The sequence below is a fragment of the Crotalus tigris genome, unplaced genomic scaffold (genome assembly GCF_016545835.1).
Source record: "Crotalus tigris isolate CLP2741 ecotype Arizona unplaced genomic scaffold, ASM1654583v1 scf7180000017614.5298720, whole genome shotgun sequence".
Lineage (NCBI taxonomy): Eukaryota > Metazoa > Chordata > Lepidosauria > Squamata > Viperidae > Crotalus > Crotalus tigris.
This window is the reverse complement of record NW_024096513.1, coordinates 4,736,671-4,757,743: the sequence shown is the minus strand read 5'-3', so window position 1 is coordinate 4,757,743 and position 21,073 is coordinate 4,736,671. Positions and strand designations below refer to the sequence as shown.

The window sequence follows — 21,073 nt, the reverse complement described above, 5'->3', positions numbered from 1 at the left end:
TCAATGGATACTTGGGAACTTATTTGGATAAGAAATGTTAAATTCACACAAGCGCAAAATTTAAGAGAGAATTTTTATAAGATGTTTTATAGATGGCACCTTGACCCAAAGAAAATGTCCATTATGTACCCTAATCTACAGCCGAAATGCTGGAGATGTGGATATTTGGATGCTACCTATTACCATATTTGGTGGACGTGTAAGCATATAAAAGCTTTTTGGATTAAGATATGGTGGAATATTCAAAGAATTTTTAAAAGAAGGGTAAAATTTACTCCGCAATTATTTTTACTAGGTATTGTTATTGACTGTGATGCTAAGGAGGTTATATTGATGTTAAATTTGATTACAGCCGCTAGGTTGTTAATAGGACAATATTGGAAGAAGGAATCTTTGCCTACTTTACAAGAATGGTTTCATAAAGTTTCGTATTTGGCAGAAATGGCAAAGATTTCGGCTTTCTTAAAGGAGCAATCTCAAGAAAAATTTTTTGCGGTATGGGAAAAATGGATAAATTTTATACAACATAATTTGGATATGGAAAAATATTATTTAGCCTTTTTATAATTTGTAATGATTGTTTTTTTTTTCTTTCTTTCTTCTTTTTCTTTTTTATATATATACATTTTTAATGTATTATTATTCATATATTTTTTTTTTTTTATATATATATATGCTTTATTTTTCGTCTACTTTCTTCTTTCTTCTTTCTCTCTCTCTCTTCTCTTTTTATTTTTTATTTTTTTTTCTTTTTTAGTATATATTATTCATTTTAAAGTTTATGTTATGTATATTATTTCTATATATATTATTACTGTGATTTTTATTATTATTATTAATTATTTTATAAATTGCAAATGTTATTTTTAAAATATTTGTTAAATAATCCTATATTCAGTTCTGGGAAGTCGGGGGGGGGGTGGGGTGGTTGGGGAGGGGGGGGTGGATTTTTATTTGTAAAACTTTTGAAAAATTTCAATAAAAAAAAAAAAAAAAAAATTGCAATAAAAGAACCGTTAAGTTTTGTTTTTGTTTTTTTGTTTGTTTTGTTTTTTGAATGACTGGAAATATTTTGCTGAAAGAAGAAATAACAAATTGGGTTTAAGTGGAATAAAGAGGTTGGGGAAAAATAGACAAAAAAAATAGGAAAAGTGTGGAAGACATACACATATGATTTATTCCTTTTCTCTTTACTTATTTTCTATCGTTCTGTTTATGTATTTTATTATATTGGTTTTTTTAAAGTACAATAAAACAATTATAATCAATAGACCTCTTAAATACTGTTAATAAAAGCATCTTCCTGCCCCATTGTTCTCAAAAAAGGACTTGTTTTTATCATTTTCAGAACACATGAAGAGAAGCTGCTACTGAAAATTTCATAAACAAGCATAGAACAATATATGAATCTATTTTTCATTTATTTTGCATTTACTACCTTTGTATGGTGAAAGAAGAACCTGTAATAGTTTTTCTAAATTTCCCAGAAGAGAAACAGCAATCATTTCACCATTAACATTTTCATGGTGGATGTTTTATCCTGGTCCTGATTTCACATGAACTTTAATTATTCCATCTTTATAAAAGCAATTATGAAAGGTTTGGCAAAGAGTCCCTCAAAATTAAACAAGCCATTCTTAGCAAAAAGTAATTTTTTTAATTACTTAATGAAAAGCAATCCAAACTGAGGCAGGGACATGCCTAAATGTGCCCTAAAAACATTAATGGTGTTATTCTATTAATGAATGAATGTTTAACTGGAAGAAATTATGTTTTATTTTATTTTTTTGCTGAGCAAACAACAGGAACTTTATTCCACTGAGATCATTGTGGCTGGCTTTATAATTCCAGTTTGCTTTTTAGAGTCCCAAATTATTTGCACTCTGAAGGGTTAGAAAGTCAGAGGATTGAGAAAGGTAGAGAAAAAAAGGAGTGGATGTGAGCAGAGCCATTTCCCTTCACCTGTAATTGCATGATGTTCCATGCTTCTGAGTATATGCATATGTATGTTTTCCTCCCACTTGTCTAGCCCCTTATTGCAGCCTCCCTCCAGCACCTCTCCATGGCTCTATCCTCAGCCACTCCGGCCTGCAGCCAGGAAGCACCATTTGGTTCGGTTGTGACACCGGCTACCGCCTCGTTGGCCACAGCTTTTCAACGTGCTCGAGACACCCCCAGGGTTACCACCACTGGAACAAAGCCATTCCTCTGTGTCAAGGTGTGCAGGAGACAAACGACAACTGTATACTTTCCTGTTGTTTATCTGAACATTTATCCTACCCTGTCTTGCAACAGGCTGGGTGTTACAGTAATGTAAGGTCTAAAAGGGCTGGCTATCCTAATATCCAAAATGTTGCACAAATGTTATATGTCCCCAATATTAGAATTTAACTTAGGCAAGACTGTTTTTCTCCTTCTCTGTATTGGAGTAGTTGATTTTTCCTCTTTCTGTTATTTTTGCATCTGCTCTGACATATTCAGTGGTTCCCTATTATGTTAGTTGAGTGGATAATTTGACCACCCATTGGACTTTGTGTCTTGTTTCCAATGGTCTCTGTCACCATGAAACTTGGCATCAGAAACATTTGTTTTCTAATTTGAGGGGAAGGCACATAAAATTGTGTGTTTGCAAAATTGTTGCAGGATCGCCCAGCTTTCCCCAAAACTACCCATCGAAAGGAAACCTAAAACTAAGTGTGGCTTCATCCCCAGCAGAAAGCTTTGGATAAAGCCTAAAAGAGTTCTTTGTAATTCCTTGGAGTCTTCCAAAATGGAGCAGAATTAAGCTAGTCTTTAACTGTCACCAGGTCTTTCTGGTGAACTTTGCACCAATTATCTGAGCAGAGCTGAGCTATGCAAGTCTTAACTAATAATACCCCTTTCTCCTTGAAAGAGGAGAACTAAGAAGGGAAGAGAGATCTGGTGAAAGAAGCAGTTCAGCCTAGTCAGCACACCTGAGGTTGTCATGGCAACTATAATTTTCAAAACCCACCAGAAGCTGCACATTAAAACCCACCAGTGCAATATGTCTCTACTTGCAAAAGCAGGAATTAATTATCATTGTGTTCTGGAATGAAGAGTCAGCTAATTTTACTGGGTGGAACCCAGGGCATCCAAGAAAGACTATGGATGCCCTGGGTTAATAATTAAAGAGTACCAATAGAAGGGACTATCTGTAGCTGAAGGTTGAGCTGGTGGAGTCCATGGTGCTCTCATATTTGCTTGCAGATATTTCACTACCCAACTAGATAACCTCTTCAGCAAACAATCAAGCTCAGAGAACACCAAGGACTCCATAATTAAAGAGCTTTTAGCACCATGCAGATATTGTTTTGAAAAATGAGGAAAGTTTTAGCAGATATTCCTGTGGAGATGACAAATATAGGACGGTGCATTTTATTTATTTTGCTTTATTAGCTGCTGCACCGGGTGAAGGGAACAAGAAGCACATTTTGCTCATTGTCTGCAGCAACTTGAGTTTGATTGTTCTCTTCCAGAAGTGTCTCTGAGTGTCCTTCAGCCTATTGACCATTCATAGGTCATACTTCTTCACGGGGTGGTACTGAAATGTTAAACTATGGCTAGGTAACTTGAATCACGACACCTACACAATTGCACTAATATCAGTTTCTTCATAAGGTAAATGAATGGACAAAAGATTGATGATCCATGATTATTATTATTATTTTATTTTAAAGGTTCCTACAATTGCTTGGGGAATAAGAGACTGAGGCCCTGGTTTATGACACAAGGACAACTTCAGAGGCATTAGCATGAATGTTAGGGATCCAAACAACCAGACCATTTCTACTCAACCTTTAGAATTTCAGTATTTATAGTCACAATTACATCTGGTATCATGTTCAGGAACATTAGATCTATCAATCCATTAATTTAGATCACATTTTTTTTCTGAATAAACCACAATGGCTGTGGTTCACTTGGAAGAGTTAGCCATAAACCCCAATTAACAAAGTCCAGCATCTGGGTTCACAAACCAGACCAGCCATATTTTGTCTTAGAGCTGTCTGTGAACCCCAGCTACTTTGTATTTTTGAACCCCATAATGATGCATTATTTTTTCCCCTTTAAAAATCATATCCAGATCAGTGGTGGGATTCAGCCGGTTCGCACCAGTTCAGCAGAACCGGTAGCTAATTGTTTTGTTGCCCAGGTCCAGAATGGAATTCCAGAAACGGCATTCACACAGAGAACTGGTTGTTCACATATTGGAATCCCACCACTGATCCAGATGCCTGCCTTCTCTCCAAATATGTAACACAGCTCCAACAAAAGATGTGAGGTGCCACTTGCTGCAAACAACCCCATCATTAATCTGAGACCTGGCAGGGTTGAATAAATCTGAAAGAATGTTCCCTGTAAACCTCTTGCCACCATTGAAATCCAGGCTGTGATGGGAAGACAGTTAAGGAAGGGGGGGAAAGATGGGAGATTGTCTGATTAGACTTACTTATGCTTCATTTAAAGCAGATTCATTTGTAATAATAGCCTTGCTCCTTGGGGTTCAATGAGGCAGAATGATTTGTTTGGGTTCCTGCTAGCCAGCCAGCCCCCACCTCTTTGCTTCTCTGAGCAATTTCCAAAACAGACTTCGTTGGTCTTTTATTGCTTCCCTTGACCTCTAGCCACTCTTTGTCTTAGCATCTGTCAGGAACCTGCATCCTCTGATTCTTTAAACAGTATCTGCTTTCAGGTTTCCACAATCAGATGTAAAGTTCTTTGCTGCCCTTGTAAACTCATTTGAGGCTGAGGGAGTCAAGGTCTTAATGAACTGGTAAATCAATGCGTTTAGTTCTGGATGTTTTTCCTCAAGCATGCTTGTTGAAATATATTAATGCCAAGAAACATGAAGTAGCATCAAACTGTTATGGTTCCGACTAATGAAACACGTCAAAGAACTTCCAGGCGTTTATTTTCCTAAAAGTCTTTTATCGAATCAAAATGTCCGCACAGGCACAACGGAGAGATGCTAGGATCTAAGTAGTCTTCCTCTGAGCAGTTAAATTATCAGCATGTTCCCTCCCTAAATTAGCCGTCATATCTCACATTATCCAATTAGTGTGAAGGTCAATGTTTTCTTCCTCTTTCTTTCCCGGGCTTTACCCCCAACCCCCCTTCTGCTCTGTATTAACCCCATAATTACCAGACAATTCTGCCTATTGTCAAAAGCAAGAATATACAATATTTGCAGCGTTGACACAAACATTTCCTGGCAATTCTTTGTCAAAAGTCATATAGGCAGAGTCCTTGCTTCATGATTGGTTGTTTTACAACCATTCAAAATTAATCTATGGAGGTTCTCAGTCATCCAGGTCATGGTTCTCCCCATAGTGCTTTTTCAGAAGGCAACTGGACTTTGTTTTTCCTTGAAAACATTTCATTTCTCATCCAAGAAGCTTCTACCATTCTGACTGAATGGCGGAGGATGGAAGGATTTAGATTTTTTTGCAGTTATTTGCAAAAGAAGCTTCTTGGAAGAGAAACAACACATCTTCAAGGAAAAACCAAGTCTGGTTGCCTTTTTGAAAAAGCATCTTTGGGACATTCAAAATCAGGAAGGCCACAAGATGGGTGCTTTGTGGCCCATAAAGCACTCCCAATCATTGTCAATGGTCAGACACACCCCATGGTTACATGACCGCGTGTCAGGTGGGTCAGGCTTTATAACAGTTACAGGTTCCACGCTCACATCATAGCAATTTGCAATATTTTTTGCTGCTATTTGGCAAAAACCTCAGTTAAATGAATGGGTTCACTTAACGACTGCCACAAAAAAGGCACATGGGTGCCTTGACTTACAACAGCAGTAAAATTAGGAGTGTAATTCTGGGCCCAGTCATGGACATAAATTGAGGACTACTTGTAATGATGTTCCTTTAGCGTGAACATTTTGCTGATGCTCTACTGTTTTGTTCAATCTTCTTCCATTTTCTTTGCATGCTGGAGCTGATAAATACAAGCATCTACATAGATAAGCTCAACTTAAAATGCCAATACTTTTTAATGGATGATCATAAACCCTAATGTAAAAACAAATGGCAAATGCCTATTCTTCTTTAATAATCCAAATGATTGTGTTCAGTCTCTCTGCCTCCGTTTTGGATGATGCTCCCAAATTATCCTCTTAAATCACCAATCTAATCTGTAAAATAACAGATGTTCTGTTTCATGGTTGTAAAGATTCCATCCTGCTGTATTCTGCAAAAGGATTCTAAATGCTCCAAATTAGAATGGTGCTTTGATGCAAAAGAGCACAAGAGATGTTCCCATCTTGTTTGAGGAACCATTTGCTAAATCCAAGAACTTGTAACTGAGTCCATTCCTGCCTGGCCATCTGTACTAGAAGCAAAGTAGATAGAAGTTAAGGGCCTTCTCTAGTTATTTAAGGAGCTCTGGGTAAATTGCAGCTGGTCTGAGCAGAACTACATTAGGACTAACTAGGCTGTATATTGACATAAGATTCATAGAAATTATCCAGATGAAGACTGCTGCAAGATTTTAAATGCAAGCATGCCAGATGTTTAAAGACGGTTAAGACGCACCTTTCCTGACTAATATATTTTATAAAATGGTATAAGTAGATCTATCTATCTATCTATCTATCTATCTATCTATCTATCTATCTATCTATCTATCTATCATCTACAGCTGCCAAAAAGGCCAACACAGTGCTAGGCTGCATTAACAGAGGATAGAATCAAGATCATGTGAAGTATTAATACCACTCTTCAATGCCTTGGTAAGGCCACACTTGGAATACTGCATCCAGTTTTGGTCACCACGATGTAAAAAAGATGTTGAGACTCTAGAAAGAGTACAGAGAAGAGCAACAAAGATGATTAGGGGACTGGAGGCTAAAACATATAAGGAACGGTTGCTAAATTGGGTATGTCTAGTTTAACGAAGAGAAGGACAAGGGGGGACATGATAGCATATTCCAATATCTCAGGGGCTGCCATAAAGAAGAGGGAATTAAGCTATTTTCCAAAGCACCTGAAGGCAGGACAAGAAGCAACGGGTGGAAACTAATCAAGGAGAGAAGCAACCTAGAACTAAGGAGAAACTTCCTGACAGTGAGAACAATTAAACCAGTGGAACAACCTGCCTCCAGAAGTGGTAAATGCTCCAACACTGGAAGTTTTTAAGAAGAGACTGGACAGCCATTTGTCCGAAATGGTGTAGGGTTTCCTGCCCGAGCAGGGGGTTGGACTAGATGACCTCCAAGGTCCCTTCCAACTTTACTACTACTACTATTATTATTATTACAGTATCTATCTATCTATCTATCTATCTATCTATCTATCTATCTATCTATCTATCTATCTATCTATCTATCTACCTATCTATCTATCTATCATCTACAGTATCTAGCTAGCTAGCTAGCTAGCTATCTCTATCTATCTATCTATCTATCTCAGAACTTTTGCAGCAAAAATAAACAAACACCCCAATATCTAAAGTGAGTTTAAAAGTAATGAGTGCCAGAAAAGGAATAACTCCAAAGGACTGAGAGTCTTTGTTAATCAAAATCCCAATAAAAATCTGGAATGTTTACACTGTAGGAGAGAAGTGAGTCAGGCACATCAAGACAGACTCTGGAGGAAAGTGCAACAAATTCTTCTTTCAAATAGTTTGTCCATAAGATTACTAGACCCCCAAATCCTCTCTGAATATCCAAGTCTGGCTGTCAACAACCTGGGGGCTGTTATTTAAAGAATTTCTCTTTGGCTTCAAGATAAGGCTTGCTCTTTTCTGATGTTGAATTCATTTCCTCTTGGTGGGAGGCAGATGGGATAGAAATGCTGGCAGACATTTCACTTTTCGCTGGTTAGGTAAACTCCCCTTTTGCTGGTTTTCATTAAAGCTCCAGCAGCTGAGACGTTCATTCTCTCACTTCTAATAAAAGCCTGGAATGACAAACTACATTGTCTTTTTTGTGCAGGCCAATGTCATTCTTGATTTCCCATGATCTTTAGCACATCTGATAAAACTGAACTTAATGGCTGGAGAGAGGGGACATTGGAGATGTGTGATGAATTCTTAGTTTGCCTCTTTTAAAAAATTTCCCTCTTGCCCATTCTTCTCCGTCCTGCAGAATTTTCTTGTTTGCCTCGTATTTGCTCTCCACCGTACAGGTACTCCTCAACTTACAACCACAACTGAGCCTAGAATTTATATTGCTAAGTGAGAAATTTGTTAAATGACTTTTGCCCCTTTCTACGATGTTTCTTGCCACGCTGGCTAAGTGAATCAGTGCAGTTGTTAAATTAGTAATGTGGTTGTTAGCTGAATCTGGCTTCACTTGGCTTGTCAGAAATTCACAAAAGATGTCTATGGAGGTTCTCAGTTATGGTTGTGTGCATAAATCCTTCCACTCCCCACCATCTAGTCACAGCTGAAGAAGCTTCTTGGATGAGAAGCAAAACGTCTTCAAAAGAAACACAAGAAAGTCCAGTTGCCTCCAGAAAAAAAAAAAAAAAAAGCACCTTTGGGGCAGTGGTGGGATTTAGCCGGTTTGCACCAGTTTGGGAGAACTGGAAGCTAATTTTTTGTTGATTTCAGCGAACCAGTTGAAGCCCTAGTCTTTTTTTGCAAGGCCCAGAACAGAGCATCGGAAATGCATGGATGCCACTTCCGGAAGTCCATTCTGGGCCTCAGAGGGCCAGGCCCACAACGGACTTCTGGAAGCGGTGTCCACTCAGAGAACCGGTTGTTCAGGTATTTGAATCCCACCACTGCTTTGGGATCATAAAAGATGATCACATGACCCCAGGATACTACAACTGTCATAAAAATGAACCAGTTGCCGAGCATCCAAATATGAATCATGTGACCATGGGATGCTGCAATGATCATGAGTGCAAAAAAGTGGTCATAAGTCACTTTTCCAGTGCTGTAATGATCACTAAATGAACTGTTATAAGTCGAGGACTTGTTGTTGTTAGTTGCCAAGTCGTGTCCGACCCATCGCAACCCCATGGACAACGTTACTCCAGGCCTTCCTGTCCTCTACAATCTTCTGGAGTCCATTTAAGCTCACACCTACTGCTTCAGTGACTCCATCCAGCCACCACGTTCTCTGTCGTCCCATTCTTCTCTTGCCCTCCATCTTTCCCAGCATCAGGCTCTTCTCCAGTGAGTCCTTCCTTCTCATTAGGTGGCCAAAGTACTTGAGTTTCAACTTCAGGATCTGGCCTTCTAAAGAGCAGTCGGGGTTGATCTCTTTTAAGACTGACCGATTTGATCACCTTGCAGTCCAGGGGACTCGCAGGAGTCTTCTCCAGCACCAGAGTTCAAAGGCCTCCTTCTTTGGTGCTCAGCCTTTCTTATGGTCCAACTTTCACAGCCATACAAGTCGAGGACCACCTGTATTTAAATTGCATTTATTATTTAAATTTATTCGCCACCTAACTCCAGTGGACTCTGGACAGCACACAAAATGAGGGAAAACGTAAAAGCAGCTAAAGCATCAAATCAGGCAGACAGCCCAGACTAAAATAATCTGATAGACAGCAAAAATAATTGAACAAACAATAAACATCAACTCCAGGTCTGGGACCAAAGCCAGGAGTTGATGTTTATTTAACTTGGAATCAGAGAATATAGTTCTTAGAGTAGCAACCTTCAGTCAATATCTATGATTACACAAATTAGAATAAAACAGGTACCTATCCAAACACTGAAAAGAATTGCACAAACGATTTACATGAATGCAGCGCTGGTTCTTGTAATGCACTGTTTTGCCACGGCGGTTCCCTTTATCTCATGTAATGAAATTCTCTTTAGTTATTTCATATAACAATCGTTACAGAGGGGGAAACCCTCTGATTATCCTGGATGCTTGTATTCCTTTGTCTTAGATGACAGTAGTAATAAGTGGGTAAAGGAAACAGATATTGTACATTCCTACAAAAATGAAAAAAAAAAAATATGGTAGGACAAGAAAGGAAGCGTAGCCACAGTTTTAAAGCTATCCTGAGATCAGGAAACTGGCTTCATAGAGAGTTGCTTTCTTGGAAATCAAGACTTTAGCTGTGAACAACCAAGGAAGCTCCATTACTTGCTAGAAGGAAATAGAAACCATATAGTTATATAGACAGTATTGCGCAGGTCCAAAGAGCATCATTAGGCTATGAATTCAGTGGAATTTCCTGCAGAGATAGGTATGGGTCCTCTGTCTCTCTCTCTCTCTCTCTCTCTCTCTCTCTCTCCCTCCCTCCATTCCTTCTCTATTATTCCTTCTTGAGATGAAGTTTAAATTTATTCATCATGTAGCTCATCAGTGCCTCCAAGCACCCATCCACGCTTCCAGCATCCGATTCTTAACCAGGTAGCAAGCTATATTCATTCATTTTATTTATTACGTTTATATACCACCCATTTTCTGATACAGCTATTCTGCGATGATAAGCAGGACTTGCAATGAATTGTCTTGCTCCGTCCTACATCTCAGGACTGCTACTGCTGCAAAGCCTATGTAAAAGATGTTCAGCAAAGGCCCTCCCCCACCCCCACCCCCAATTGTAGAAACTAATAAATGGCCCCAAATTGCAGGGCTGAACAAGGCAGAATTCTGCATGGCATCAGTGACTAATCTTGAAACAGACCCGTGCTGATTCTTGATCTTTTCGGAGTAGTGCAGATGGACAAAGGGATAACAATGCCTGTATAATTCGCATTGCAAGAGTGAAGCAAAAGAACCAACCCCCCCCCCCAACAACAACCTTCCCACCCACATGCAAAACCCTGCAGGGGCCAGAAGGAGAACAGAACAGTTAACAACTGGAAGTCAGTTTGGGGTGCCTGAGCTTTCTGTGTGTCCCCACAAATTACTTTGATAAGGTCACCCTTGAAGGTTGAAGTGATTACAGAGCGGAATCAGTCAAAAGCATGGATTTTCTGCGGCTGACTGTCCTTTCTCTTTGCTGTCACTGCTACCTGAAATTGGTATTCATCACACTTAGCCGTCTAGACGCCTAGCCTTTCCAGAGGTTTTGCTGAGCTCCTTAGTGGTGTGGGTGACATGCACACAATTATCTTCACAAAGCTAGGATGCGACTGATGACGTCCACTCTGGCCGGCTGGATCTGTTTTCCTTCCTTCCTTCTTTCCTTTCTCCCTTTCTTTCTTCCTTCCTCTCTCCCTCTTCTTCCTTCTTCCTCTCTTCCTTCCTCTGCTCACTCAGCCACTTTCCTTCCTTCCTCCACTCACCTTCTTTTCCCTGATCCCTTCTATTTATCTCCTTCCTTCCTTCCTTCCATCCATCCATCCATCCATCCAGCCTCCCTCTCCTTCTTTCTTCCACTATTCCTTCATCCACTCATCTTTCCATATCTTTCTCCTTCCTTCCTTCCTTCCTTCTTTCCTTCCTTCCTCCCTCCCTCCCTCCCTTCCTTCCTTCCTTCCTTCCTTCCTTCCTTCCTTCCTTCCTTCCACTAATTATTTCCAATACATTAGGCACTATTGTAGAAGGAGCCTATGTCCTTGATTATGAAGGCTCTGCTGTAATAAATTAGACCTTCATATTGTGCCATCACTGTAGTGTTTCTTTCACCATCTACTATAGCTGTTCTTTCAAAATCCCTCTCCAGCCTACTATTCATTCTTCTGTTTTTCTCATGAAGGGCCTTTTTTAAAACTCTAAATGCTATCTGGATGTTTATGCTGAAGCTTTAGCTTTAGCTTATCATTTTTACTTTGGCTTGTTTTTAAGCACAGATCCCTAATCACAATTCTGCTGCCTGTAGAGCTCCCAACTTAGCTTGCAGGAAAATGCATCCTGGGAAAAGATAGCCAGGTACGTCCACAGATTTGAGCTCATTTAATTGAAATGAACTTTCAGCAGGTCACTGGCTAATTGCTATTACAACATTAAAAAATATAAATATTCTAACTTCTCAGTGATGAGTTATCTATACAAAGACAATAGATTCATAAATGGTTGCTTTAGGCTAAAAACGTGTTACTTAAAATATGCCAATTTTAGGATTATGCAGGTCCTCACAAGGTAGTTTCCAATCTGCAAAACGAATGGATCATCTAAATAAAATCAGAACAATGACATTATTAGACTTAAAGCACAACAAACAACAGTTAAATATGATCTTAAGATATACAACAAAAGCAATAAAAACACTACCAATTCTAACCCAACATTTAAAAGTGTAAACATCAAATTAAAAAATCCAAGTATATATAGTTCAAAATAAATAGCTGTTTGAAGAACTAAATTGGCAGGTCTTAATCTGTTTCAGTAAGGATAAAAATGTCCAAATCAAGGACCTTAGTTGAAAAGGACTCATCCCTTGAATCTGTACAAAGAATTTGGAAGCCAATCTCAAAGTGAGGACAAAGTATGAGTAATCTGGGCCCAAACCCTAAAGGTCAATACCTTTAGTCTGTTCAGGGTGGCCCAACAATCCAACATCAACTGATTTTCCTTGTCATCTTGCAAGCAGTTATATAAACTGGGGTTTCTGATTGCCTTCAAAGATAGATCTCAAGTAGCATAAATCGAGGTAAGGCACAGCAGAGCATGGGGGGTGGGACTGTGGCAAGGCCTGTTCTTCACAAGCTCAAAACAGTTCTAGCTACTGTCCCTTTCTTTACTTCCACAGACAGCCCCAAGACTACGCAGATCTTCCCTTTTCAAAAGGAACCATAATCTCAATCAATATTGTCCACAAATTAGCTGGCTTTTCAGTCCAAACGTTATCCCTCTATGGGGATTATGTATTAATTTATTTGCTTTTATCATTGGCTCATTTGGAAGAAGTCACACTGAAGTGTATTGGTATGTTTTGCAAAGAGAAATTCAAATAGTATGCTTGTACACTCATGGGTGTCCAAGAGGTTGGGGAAAGCATATGAGGGTCTTCAGAGCTTTGGTGTGGCAAAGAATGCATCATGCCAAGTATGGTGACAAGCATCACAACACATTTGTGATGACTACATTAGATATAGGCACCCTGATTTCTTCACCTGCATCAAGACATCAGGTATACATTTGCAGCATTTGTGTTATGTCATAACACGCATGTCCTTGTGGCATCCTTGTGCTTTACTGGGAATATTGCTTATATGCCTTGGCTAGGGAAGGCTCCAGATAATGCAAACAGGTTAGATTTTGGAGCACAACTAACTATGGAAGCAAAGACTTTGTGTGAATGCAAGCCATCACATGTCTTGACTTTTCCTTCCCAGCAATCTCCTGTGGAGTTCCTAGAGCTCCGAAGAACGGGGTTATTTTTGGCAAGGAATACACCATGGGCAACAAAGCAGTTTACCAATGCGAAGAGGGCTTTCACCTCCATGCCCAAGATAACTCCAGCATGGAGTGCCTGGCTACTGGACAGTGGAGCAATGGCAATAATCCTCCTCCGTGTGTGGGTGAGTCTAATGTGGTCCACCTTCAATCTTCAATCTTCTTTGTCTCTTTTTAAAGATGTATGATGCCTTTGTCTTAATAAGCATCCAGAATAATTTCAAAAGCAACCAGAAGCTTATTGTGTTGGAATTAAAAGACCACCTAAGTTGGTTAGTCTCTTGACAACAGTTGGTTAGTTAGATGCCTTCTGGGAAATTAGAAAGAGGATATTGTATAGAAATCTAAATCTCCTGCTCCAGAGGGCCAAATATTTTCGTTTGTCTGAGCCCAAAGAAAGATCTGAGGAGGGAAATCCTTCTGCTGGACTTTTTTTTAGCTGGGCTGGTAATTTGCTGATGAAGGGAAGATTCTACATTGAGAAAATCAAAGAAACCATTCTGCAGATGATTCTGTCTGTGGTTTTAGTGGAGCAATTTAAAAGCCACTGTTGTACCCTACTCTGGCCGTTCTTTAGTTTCCTTGAGACAAAACTTTCCACGCAGGTATAACTCTTTCTTATATTGATTATTTCTATTATTTCATATGCAAATCAGAAGGTAGAGGCTCCATTGCTAGCTGACAGTGCTAAACACCTTTAGTAGACTTGTCTTCCCATCTGTTTTCTTCCTATAGATCAGTGGTTCTCAACCTTTTTAATGCGACCCCCAACCAGTCGTAAGTCGAGGACTACTCAACTGGTGCAGCACCGTTTGCAGAATGGGACTTTTGGCGGGCTCAGCAGGGCAGAGACAGTCTGGACAATTCCTATTGGCTTTTGAAAGCCAATAGAATTACTCTATTCAAGAGAGTCTATTCTATTGGCTTTCAAAAGCCAGTAGAATAAAAGGAAGTAGCACAGCTAAGGAAAAGGGGAAAAAAATGGCGGACTGCGTTGTTTGGTGACCCCCATAAAATGGTCGTTCGACCCCAAATGGGGTCCCGACCCACAGGTTGAGAACCACTGCTATAGATACTGACATTTCATTTAGTTACCAGGTTCATCGTTCCCCTTGTTCGGAAATCATTCAGTGTTGCCTCAGAGGTTTGCATCCCAACTTTATTCAGCTTTGTGACAAATTTGGGGCCATTTCCAAATGACCACCAGTTTAGAAAAAAAAATCAGTTCAGACTGTACAGTGACAATGACAAATACAACTTTCTCCTCTTATTTATAGCTTTCAGCTGGCCGTTCTCAGCTAGAAAGGACAGATGGATGAGTTTTTAGTTGGACTTAGATTGTTTCTCTTTTCATCTCTTGCTGAATTCAGCGGTCAGCTGTCCTGACATCAGTAGCATTGCTGTGGAACATGGGAGATGGAGGTTGATTCATGAGACCCAGTACCAATATAATGCACAGCTCATGTTGATCTGCGACCCAGGCTATTATTACATTGGGTTTCGTGTCATCGGCTGCCAGGCGAATGGGAAATGGAGCATAGGAGAGCCCATGCCGACTTGTAGAAGTGAGTGTGAGAAATCAAAACAGTGTGTGCACCGGGGAGGATAATATGACACTGGGGGGGTGGGATTGTACAACGATTGAAGAACAGCAGTTTATAAAGACAAGAAATACAAAAATATACACTCCAGATTAAAAAATAAATATCATAAAAACAAATGTTTTCAAAGAAAGCATAAGTAAGAACGGTCATCTTAACAATGAAGTCATCCAAGTCAGGGCTTTTCAACCTTTTCACCGATTGTACCACTTTTAGGATATGGCAATATTCGAGTACCACCTAGCAAGGTGTCAAAAACTTGATGACCCAAAAAAACCCCACAAACCTGTTCAAAGTTGCAATTGCACTGAAATGACTTATGACCATTTTTCACACTTATGACCATTGCAGCATACCCAGGGTCATGTGATTTATATTTGGATGCATGGCAACTGATTCATATTTATGATGGTCACGGTGTCCCAGGGTCATGTGATCCCCTTTTGCAATTTTTTGACAAGCAAACTCAATGATCAAAATCAGAAAGGGTTAACTCCTTCCAGGTCCCATCTTTATGGTACTGTCATCTGTCAAGGCACCAGAAAGTAGGTTTTTCTCAATAGGTGTCCCCACTCCAAAACTCTCTTGGTGTTCTGGTCAGCTTCATCCCTCCTGGGCATTTAGGATACAGTCAGCAACTACTTGTTCCATTTGACTCAATAGGATGGTATGTCATGACCAAAGATAAAGCTTGCGATCATATAACCTATGCTTGGGGAAAGGTTAATGTATATTGTGATTGTGTTATGTTTAGGCATGTTGGAGGATGGGGGTTTAGGTTTTTTGGTGGCCATTACCCTTTATATCAATGTTTCTCAACTTCAGCATGTCAAGGTTCTGACTAACGAAACACTTTAAAGAACTTTCAAGCATTGTTTATCCTAAAAAGTCTTTAATTGTGAAACAAAGTGTCGGCACAGCATGGTGGATGCCAAGATCTGAATTCCCCTCCCCTGAGCACATAATATTCCAGCACATTCCCCTCCTTTAATTTGCAGTCATAAATCACGTTCTCCAATCAGTTTGAAAAACAAAGTTCCCCTTCTGTTCTGTAGCCCTGGTTTCTTATCTTAACGAATCCCCACACACATTCTTTCTCCTCCCCTCCCAGCATCATCTAATTTAACTCTAAAAGTACCACACAGCTTATACAGAGAGTGGCTGCCTCTTCATATTTTGTCAAAGCAAGAACATCCAATGTTATCAGCATTGACACAGCAGCTTTAAGATCATCTTAAAGCTACTGAAGTTGAGAAACCCTGCTTTACAGTATTATGAGATTGTTAGCCTTCCACAGACTTTGGGAATGGGTAACAGACAAAAAATAATAATAAATAAATATACAAATATTTTATAAGGAATCAGTTCTGTTCCAAAACAATTATATAATTGGAAAAGCTTCCAGAATACATTCTTAGTGATATATCATTTAATAATACCTAGCACACCAATTTTATAGCTAAAATTATTTTCTTATAAAAAAATCATGATGCCTTAAGTCTCACTTTTGTTGCCAAAGTTTTGTAAAGCAGGAAGATTTGGGAATCCGTAAAAATTGGCTTAGGAGTTGTATACTCACAAGAGCCAGTCACTTCTTGACAACTCGCTAAGACGCGGTTTAGTGAGTGCCACAAAATCCTCCATCCTATGTTCTACAAAACTAGCCACCTGAGGTTGATTAAATTAAGGATGATTGAGCAATCTACAAATTACTGTAACATACACTGCCAAGTTTGAAGAGTCAATGAGCTCTCTTTTGTCCTAGTGTCCTTTGCTAAGTACCCTAAGTTTGTTCGTGTGTGTCTTAATTTTAGTCATCTCCTGTGGAGACTTGCCCGTGCCACCCAATGGAAACAGGATTGGGACTTTAACCACTTATGGAGCTACTGCCATCTTCTCCTGCAATAGCGGCTACACCTTAGTGGGTTCTCGTGTGCGAGAATGTATGGCCAACGGTCTTTGGAGTGGACTAAAAGTGACATGCTTGGGTGAGTATAGGACTACTGTTAACCTGATCAACTGGGGGCCATTCATAATCCCAAATAGGAGACCTGGGGACCATTCAGAGGATGTTTCTGCACCCATCTTTAGAAAGTGATAGAACTAGACTTGCAAGCAGTGGATTAATCCAGCACAATTTCAGTTGATAAATGTATAAGGGACAGTTTTAATCAGCTGCTTTTAATTTATGCATTGCATGAATTTCTTTTTTTCTTCTTGCTGAAGAATGAAATACTGTATTGTACAGGCCACTTGCTACCAAAAAGTACTTTTATGTTGCTTTTGGTTAAATTAAACCTTATTTTACACTTTATTATCAGTTCCAGATGGGGACACGTCTTGAATAGTCTTAATAAACAGAATTAATGAAAACTGCAATGGATTCTTGCTGCTGTTTTTCCTTTTATCCTTGCTTTATAACTGTTTGATACGTACAAAAGACTTTTCAATTTCTCTCTCCTTGTTGGAGTTGCCTGTTTCCATCTTTGGAAACCTGATATAATTGAACATATCTTTTAAAAAATACTAGTAGCTTTTAGGATGTTTATAGGAATTTTCATCGACTATAGCAGTAGATGAAAAATCCTATAAATATCTAAAAACCGAATAAGTTTAGCAGTCTCTTGACAATGTTGACTCATCACCCATATAAAGAAAGAGAAATCTTATCTTGTTGTCATATCAAGAGGTTTAGAGATGAGGCACACATAAGCAATGTGGAGACAAGTACTTTTAGAGACCTAAAATTTGGGGCATAAAATCTGGAAGTGGTTTCCAAGTGGAAACAAAATTGGCTAGGTTCTTCTCATTAATTAAAATAATTAATGTTGCCAACTCTACACTTTTTCCATCCATGCTTCCATTGTGGAAATTTCTTTCCATTCCTCGCCACCGTCAGCATATAGAACAGTGGTTCTCAACCTTTTTAATGCCGCGACCCCCAACCGGTCGTAAGTCGAGGACTACTCAACCGGTCGTAAGTCGAGGACTACTCAACTGGTGCAGCACCGTTTGCAGAATGGGACTTTTGGCGGGCTCAGCAGGGCAGAGACAGCCTGGACAATTCCTACTGGCTTTCAAAAGCCAATAGAATAAAAGGGAGTATCACAGCTAAGGAAAAGGGGGAAAAAATGGCAGACTGCGTTGTTTGGCGACCCCCGTGAAATGGTTGTTGGACCCCAAATGGGGTCCCGACCCACAGGTTGAGAACCACTGGTATAGAATAACAATGTTCCAAATATTGTTTCAAGCTCTTTATCCAATATCTCTAAAAGAAAAACTTCTGGTTTTGCTTTTATGTTGTTTTAAGAACCTTCTGAATTAAGACAAAATTTGTAGTACCTTTCTTAAGGTACATAGGTATCCAGGAAGGCTTCATTCTACATTGGACTATCACTAATTCTGCCTTCTCTTTTTCCCCACCTCCTCCTGTTTTCTTCTCCCTCCAGCCGGTCATTGTGGTGAACCAGGTTCTATTGTCAATGGCCAGATCAATGGCGAGAACTACAATTACCGTGGCAGTGTGGTGTATCAGTGCAACCCTGGCTTCCGGCTGATAGGCATGTCCGTTCGCATCTGCCAGCAAGATCACCACTGGTCCGGGAAGACTCCTGTTTGTGTGCGTAAGTATGTTGCCATTTTAATTCTACAGCCTGACTCACAACTCTGATAGAGAGCTCAGGAAGGAAAAAAACAAAAGACAAAGAGCGGGTCTAACTGTCCCATTTCTCAGTCCTGATTCCCCAAATGTCTCCTAGTTTTTGATTTTTCAGGCACTGTTTCTCTCCAGCTCTTTTTCTTGGAGCTTTAGACTTTAGAGGAAAACATAACTCACTTTGGCTAGTTGATTGGGTTCGTTGGTCTATCCTTTCATATTTCTAGAATTCCCTGCTCCCTTCTGCAGACCCAGTTAAAAAATGGGGTGAAAACAGAACTTCTAAGGACTGCATACTTTATTGGATCAAAAATACGATTTCTGAAATAGTCAAAGATGCGTCCTAGGAAAATTAAGCTGTCCTACAATTTTGGTTTATCCAATTTTATCAGCAGATCCACTGATGGTTTGATTATGAGCCCATTCCAGACTTCATTTCGGTGAAGTCTTTTCCTCTATGACAAATATCATAGAAATATCGTAGAGTCATAGGGTGGAAGGGACCTTGAAGGTCTTCCAGTCTAACCTTCATTTGTCCAAGATGATGTGAGGCAGAAGTCCTTATAACGTCTTGGACAAATGGTTGTCCCATCTTTTCTTGAAAATCTCCAGTGATGAGGCACCCACAACTGTAGGAGGCAAGCGTTCCATTTAACAATTCACTTAGGTGGATCTGCAAGAGATTCAACTTGTATAAAGAAGGACAGATGTATCAAGGATCACACAAGTCATCATGGTTTTATGCTGCCTTGAGCTTCAAAGGAATCACCCTTTTTCTCCTGTTCTACCCCAGAGCATTTTGGTTGCATTCATATGAAAGAGGATGTTTGGCTGAGCACATATTTGATCTGATTCTGTTTCTATTCTTAGCTCTCTTACTTTGCATTCACCATAGTAATTTATTTGCTAAAGAATGCTCAACAATTCCACTATAGGTCTTCCTCTTGAGAACTAAAATTAATCACATATATTTAAAAGGCATTTAAAAGATGGATATAAGATGCCAAAACAAATCCTACAAATTTCAACAGAGCATCTTCCTGTGGGAAGATCAGTTTGCTAATCTTCCATGAATATGACAGCACTGAGACCACAACAGAAAAAAAAAATCAAGTTGCTTAAAACCTGTAATTAACATTCTTTGACTGGTCTTCTGTGCAGTTGCCCAATCACCTTCCCTTCTCATTGTGAATGCCTAATGCAGTTTGGTACAGCCTGCACGGAGTAGAGAAACCCTTTGGCCTGTAAGACATACAATAGACCTAAGCTTTTCCAACAGGGGGAGAATATCCCTGGAAAAGCAACGGGTGCAAATTCAGATCCCTTATCTGCGATTGGATAAAAGAGGATATGAGACATTTTAGTAATTAAGAAGCAGCTTTTATTTCCCCTTTCCTCTTTGTGCAATACAAAAAAGATGCTAAGACCTTAAAAAGTGTGCAGAGAAGAGCAACAAAGATGAAAAAGGGCTTGGAGGCTAAATCAGATGAATGTTGATAGGCTATGTCTAGCCTATCGAAGAGAAGGATTGGGGGGACATGATACCTATCTTCTAGTACTTGAGGGGCTGTCACAGAGAAAGGGGATTGACCTATTCTCCCAAGTACCAGATGGCAGGACAAGAATAGTGAGTGGAAGCTTATTAAAGAGCTATAAGGAGAAATTTTCTGATGGTGAAAACAATTAATCAATGGAATAGCTTGCCTCTTGGAGTTGTGGATGCTCTATCACTGGAAGTTTTCAAAAATAGACTTGACAACCATTTGACCAGGATAATATAAGGTCCCCTGCCTTCCAGCCCCCTGATTCTATGTTCATTTGTGGTACTAGTGGTTGAGATTGGCTATCTAAAACATGATCCTTGAGGATGAGCTCCAGCACAAGTCCAAAAACTCCGAAGAGTAAACCTCTGGTCCAGTGACTGACTCAGATTGTTTCTTGCAACATTATCCTGGGACACTTATATTTGTTTTCATTCATGAAAAATTGATGTCTCAGAGATGAGAATGGGTTGGAGCAAGAGTGTTGTCCTCAGCACAATAGTGCGATAGAACACCTGACTACCTCAAGCCAGAATATTCATGTTGGATTCTGGAAAAATCCCTCTTTCCAACATGCTTTGTATGTGAACCTGTAGGAAATAAAGAACTGGAAAGCTGTGTGACTTGCAAGATGTTCTTTTGGCCTACAGCATTTTAAGTTACAGTGTGCTATTTCACTATTTTAAAGGAAATAGTGTAGTACGCCCTTTATTTTATTCCCCGATATGCTTTTTAGGAGACCACATTCTGAGTGTACAGCTCTGAGGATTTTAACATTACATGTATGAGTTGATAAGCTTGGCTAAGTTGGATCATGGGGGGGATGTAGAGGAGATTTTTTTATGACAGTTATTTCTATTAAGTATTGAAAAGAGAAATTCTTGCTTCAGGTTAAGCCCAGGTTATGGTGACTGTGAACACATTCATATGCTATTGTCTTCATGGGAATGGTATATAAATGGTTTAATATTTTTTCTGGGATTTTTAAAAA

The 21,073-nt window shown here is 39.5% G+C and overlaps 1 protein-coding gene across 1 annotated transcript in view; it reads left to right on the top strand.

Moving 5' to 3' along the window:
• Positions 1 to 21,073, top strand: part of CSMD2 (CUB and Sushi multiple domains 2) — a 356,715-nt gene that overhangs the window by 292,708 nt on the left and 42,934 nt on the right. The window contains exons 46-50 of the mRNA XM_039329926.1: positions 2,030 to 2,218; positions 13,225 to 13,410; positions 14,656 to 14,850; positions 16,701 to 16,874; positions 18,336 to 18,509. Coding sequence (XP_039185860.1) covers positions 2,030 to 2,218; positions 13,225 to 13,410; positions 14,656 to 14,850; positions 16,701 to 16,874; positions 18,336 to 18,509 — 918 coding nt within the window. The remainder of the gene's footprint in view (positions 1 to 2,029; positions 2,219 to 13,224; positions 13,411 to 14,655; positions 14,851 to 16,700; positions 16,875 to 18,335; positions 18,510 to 21,073) is intronic.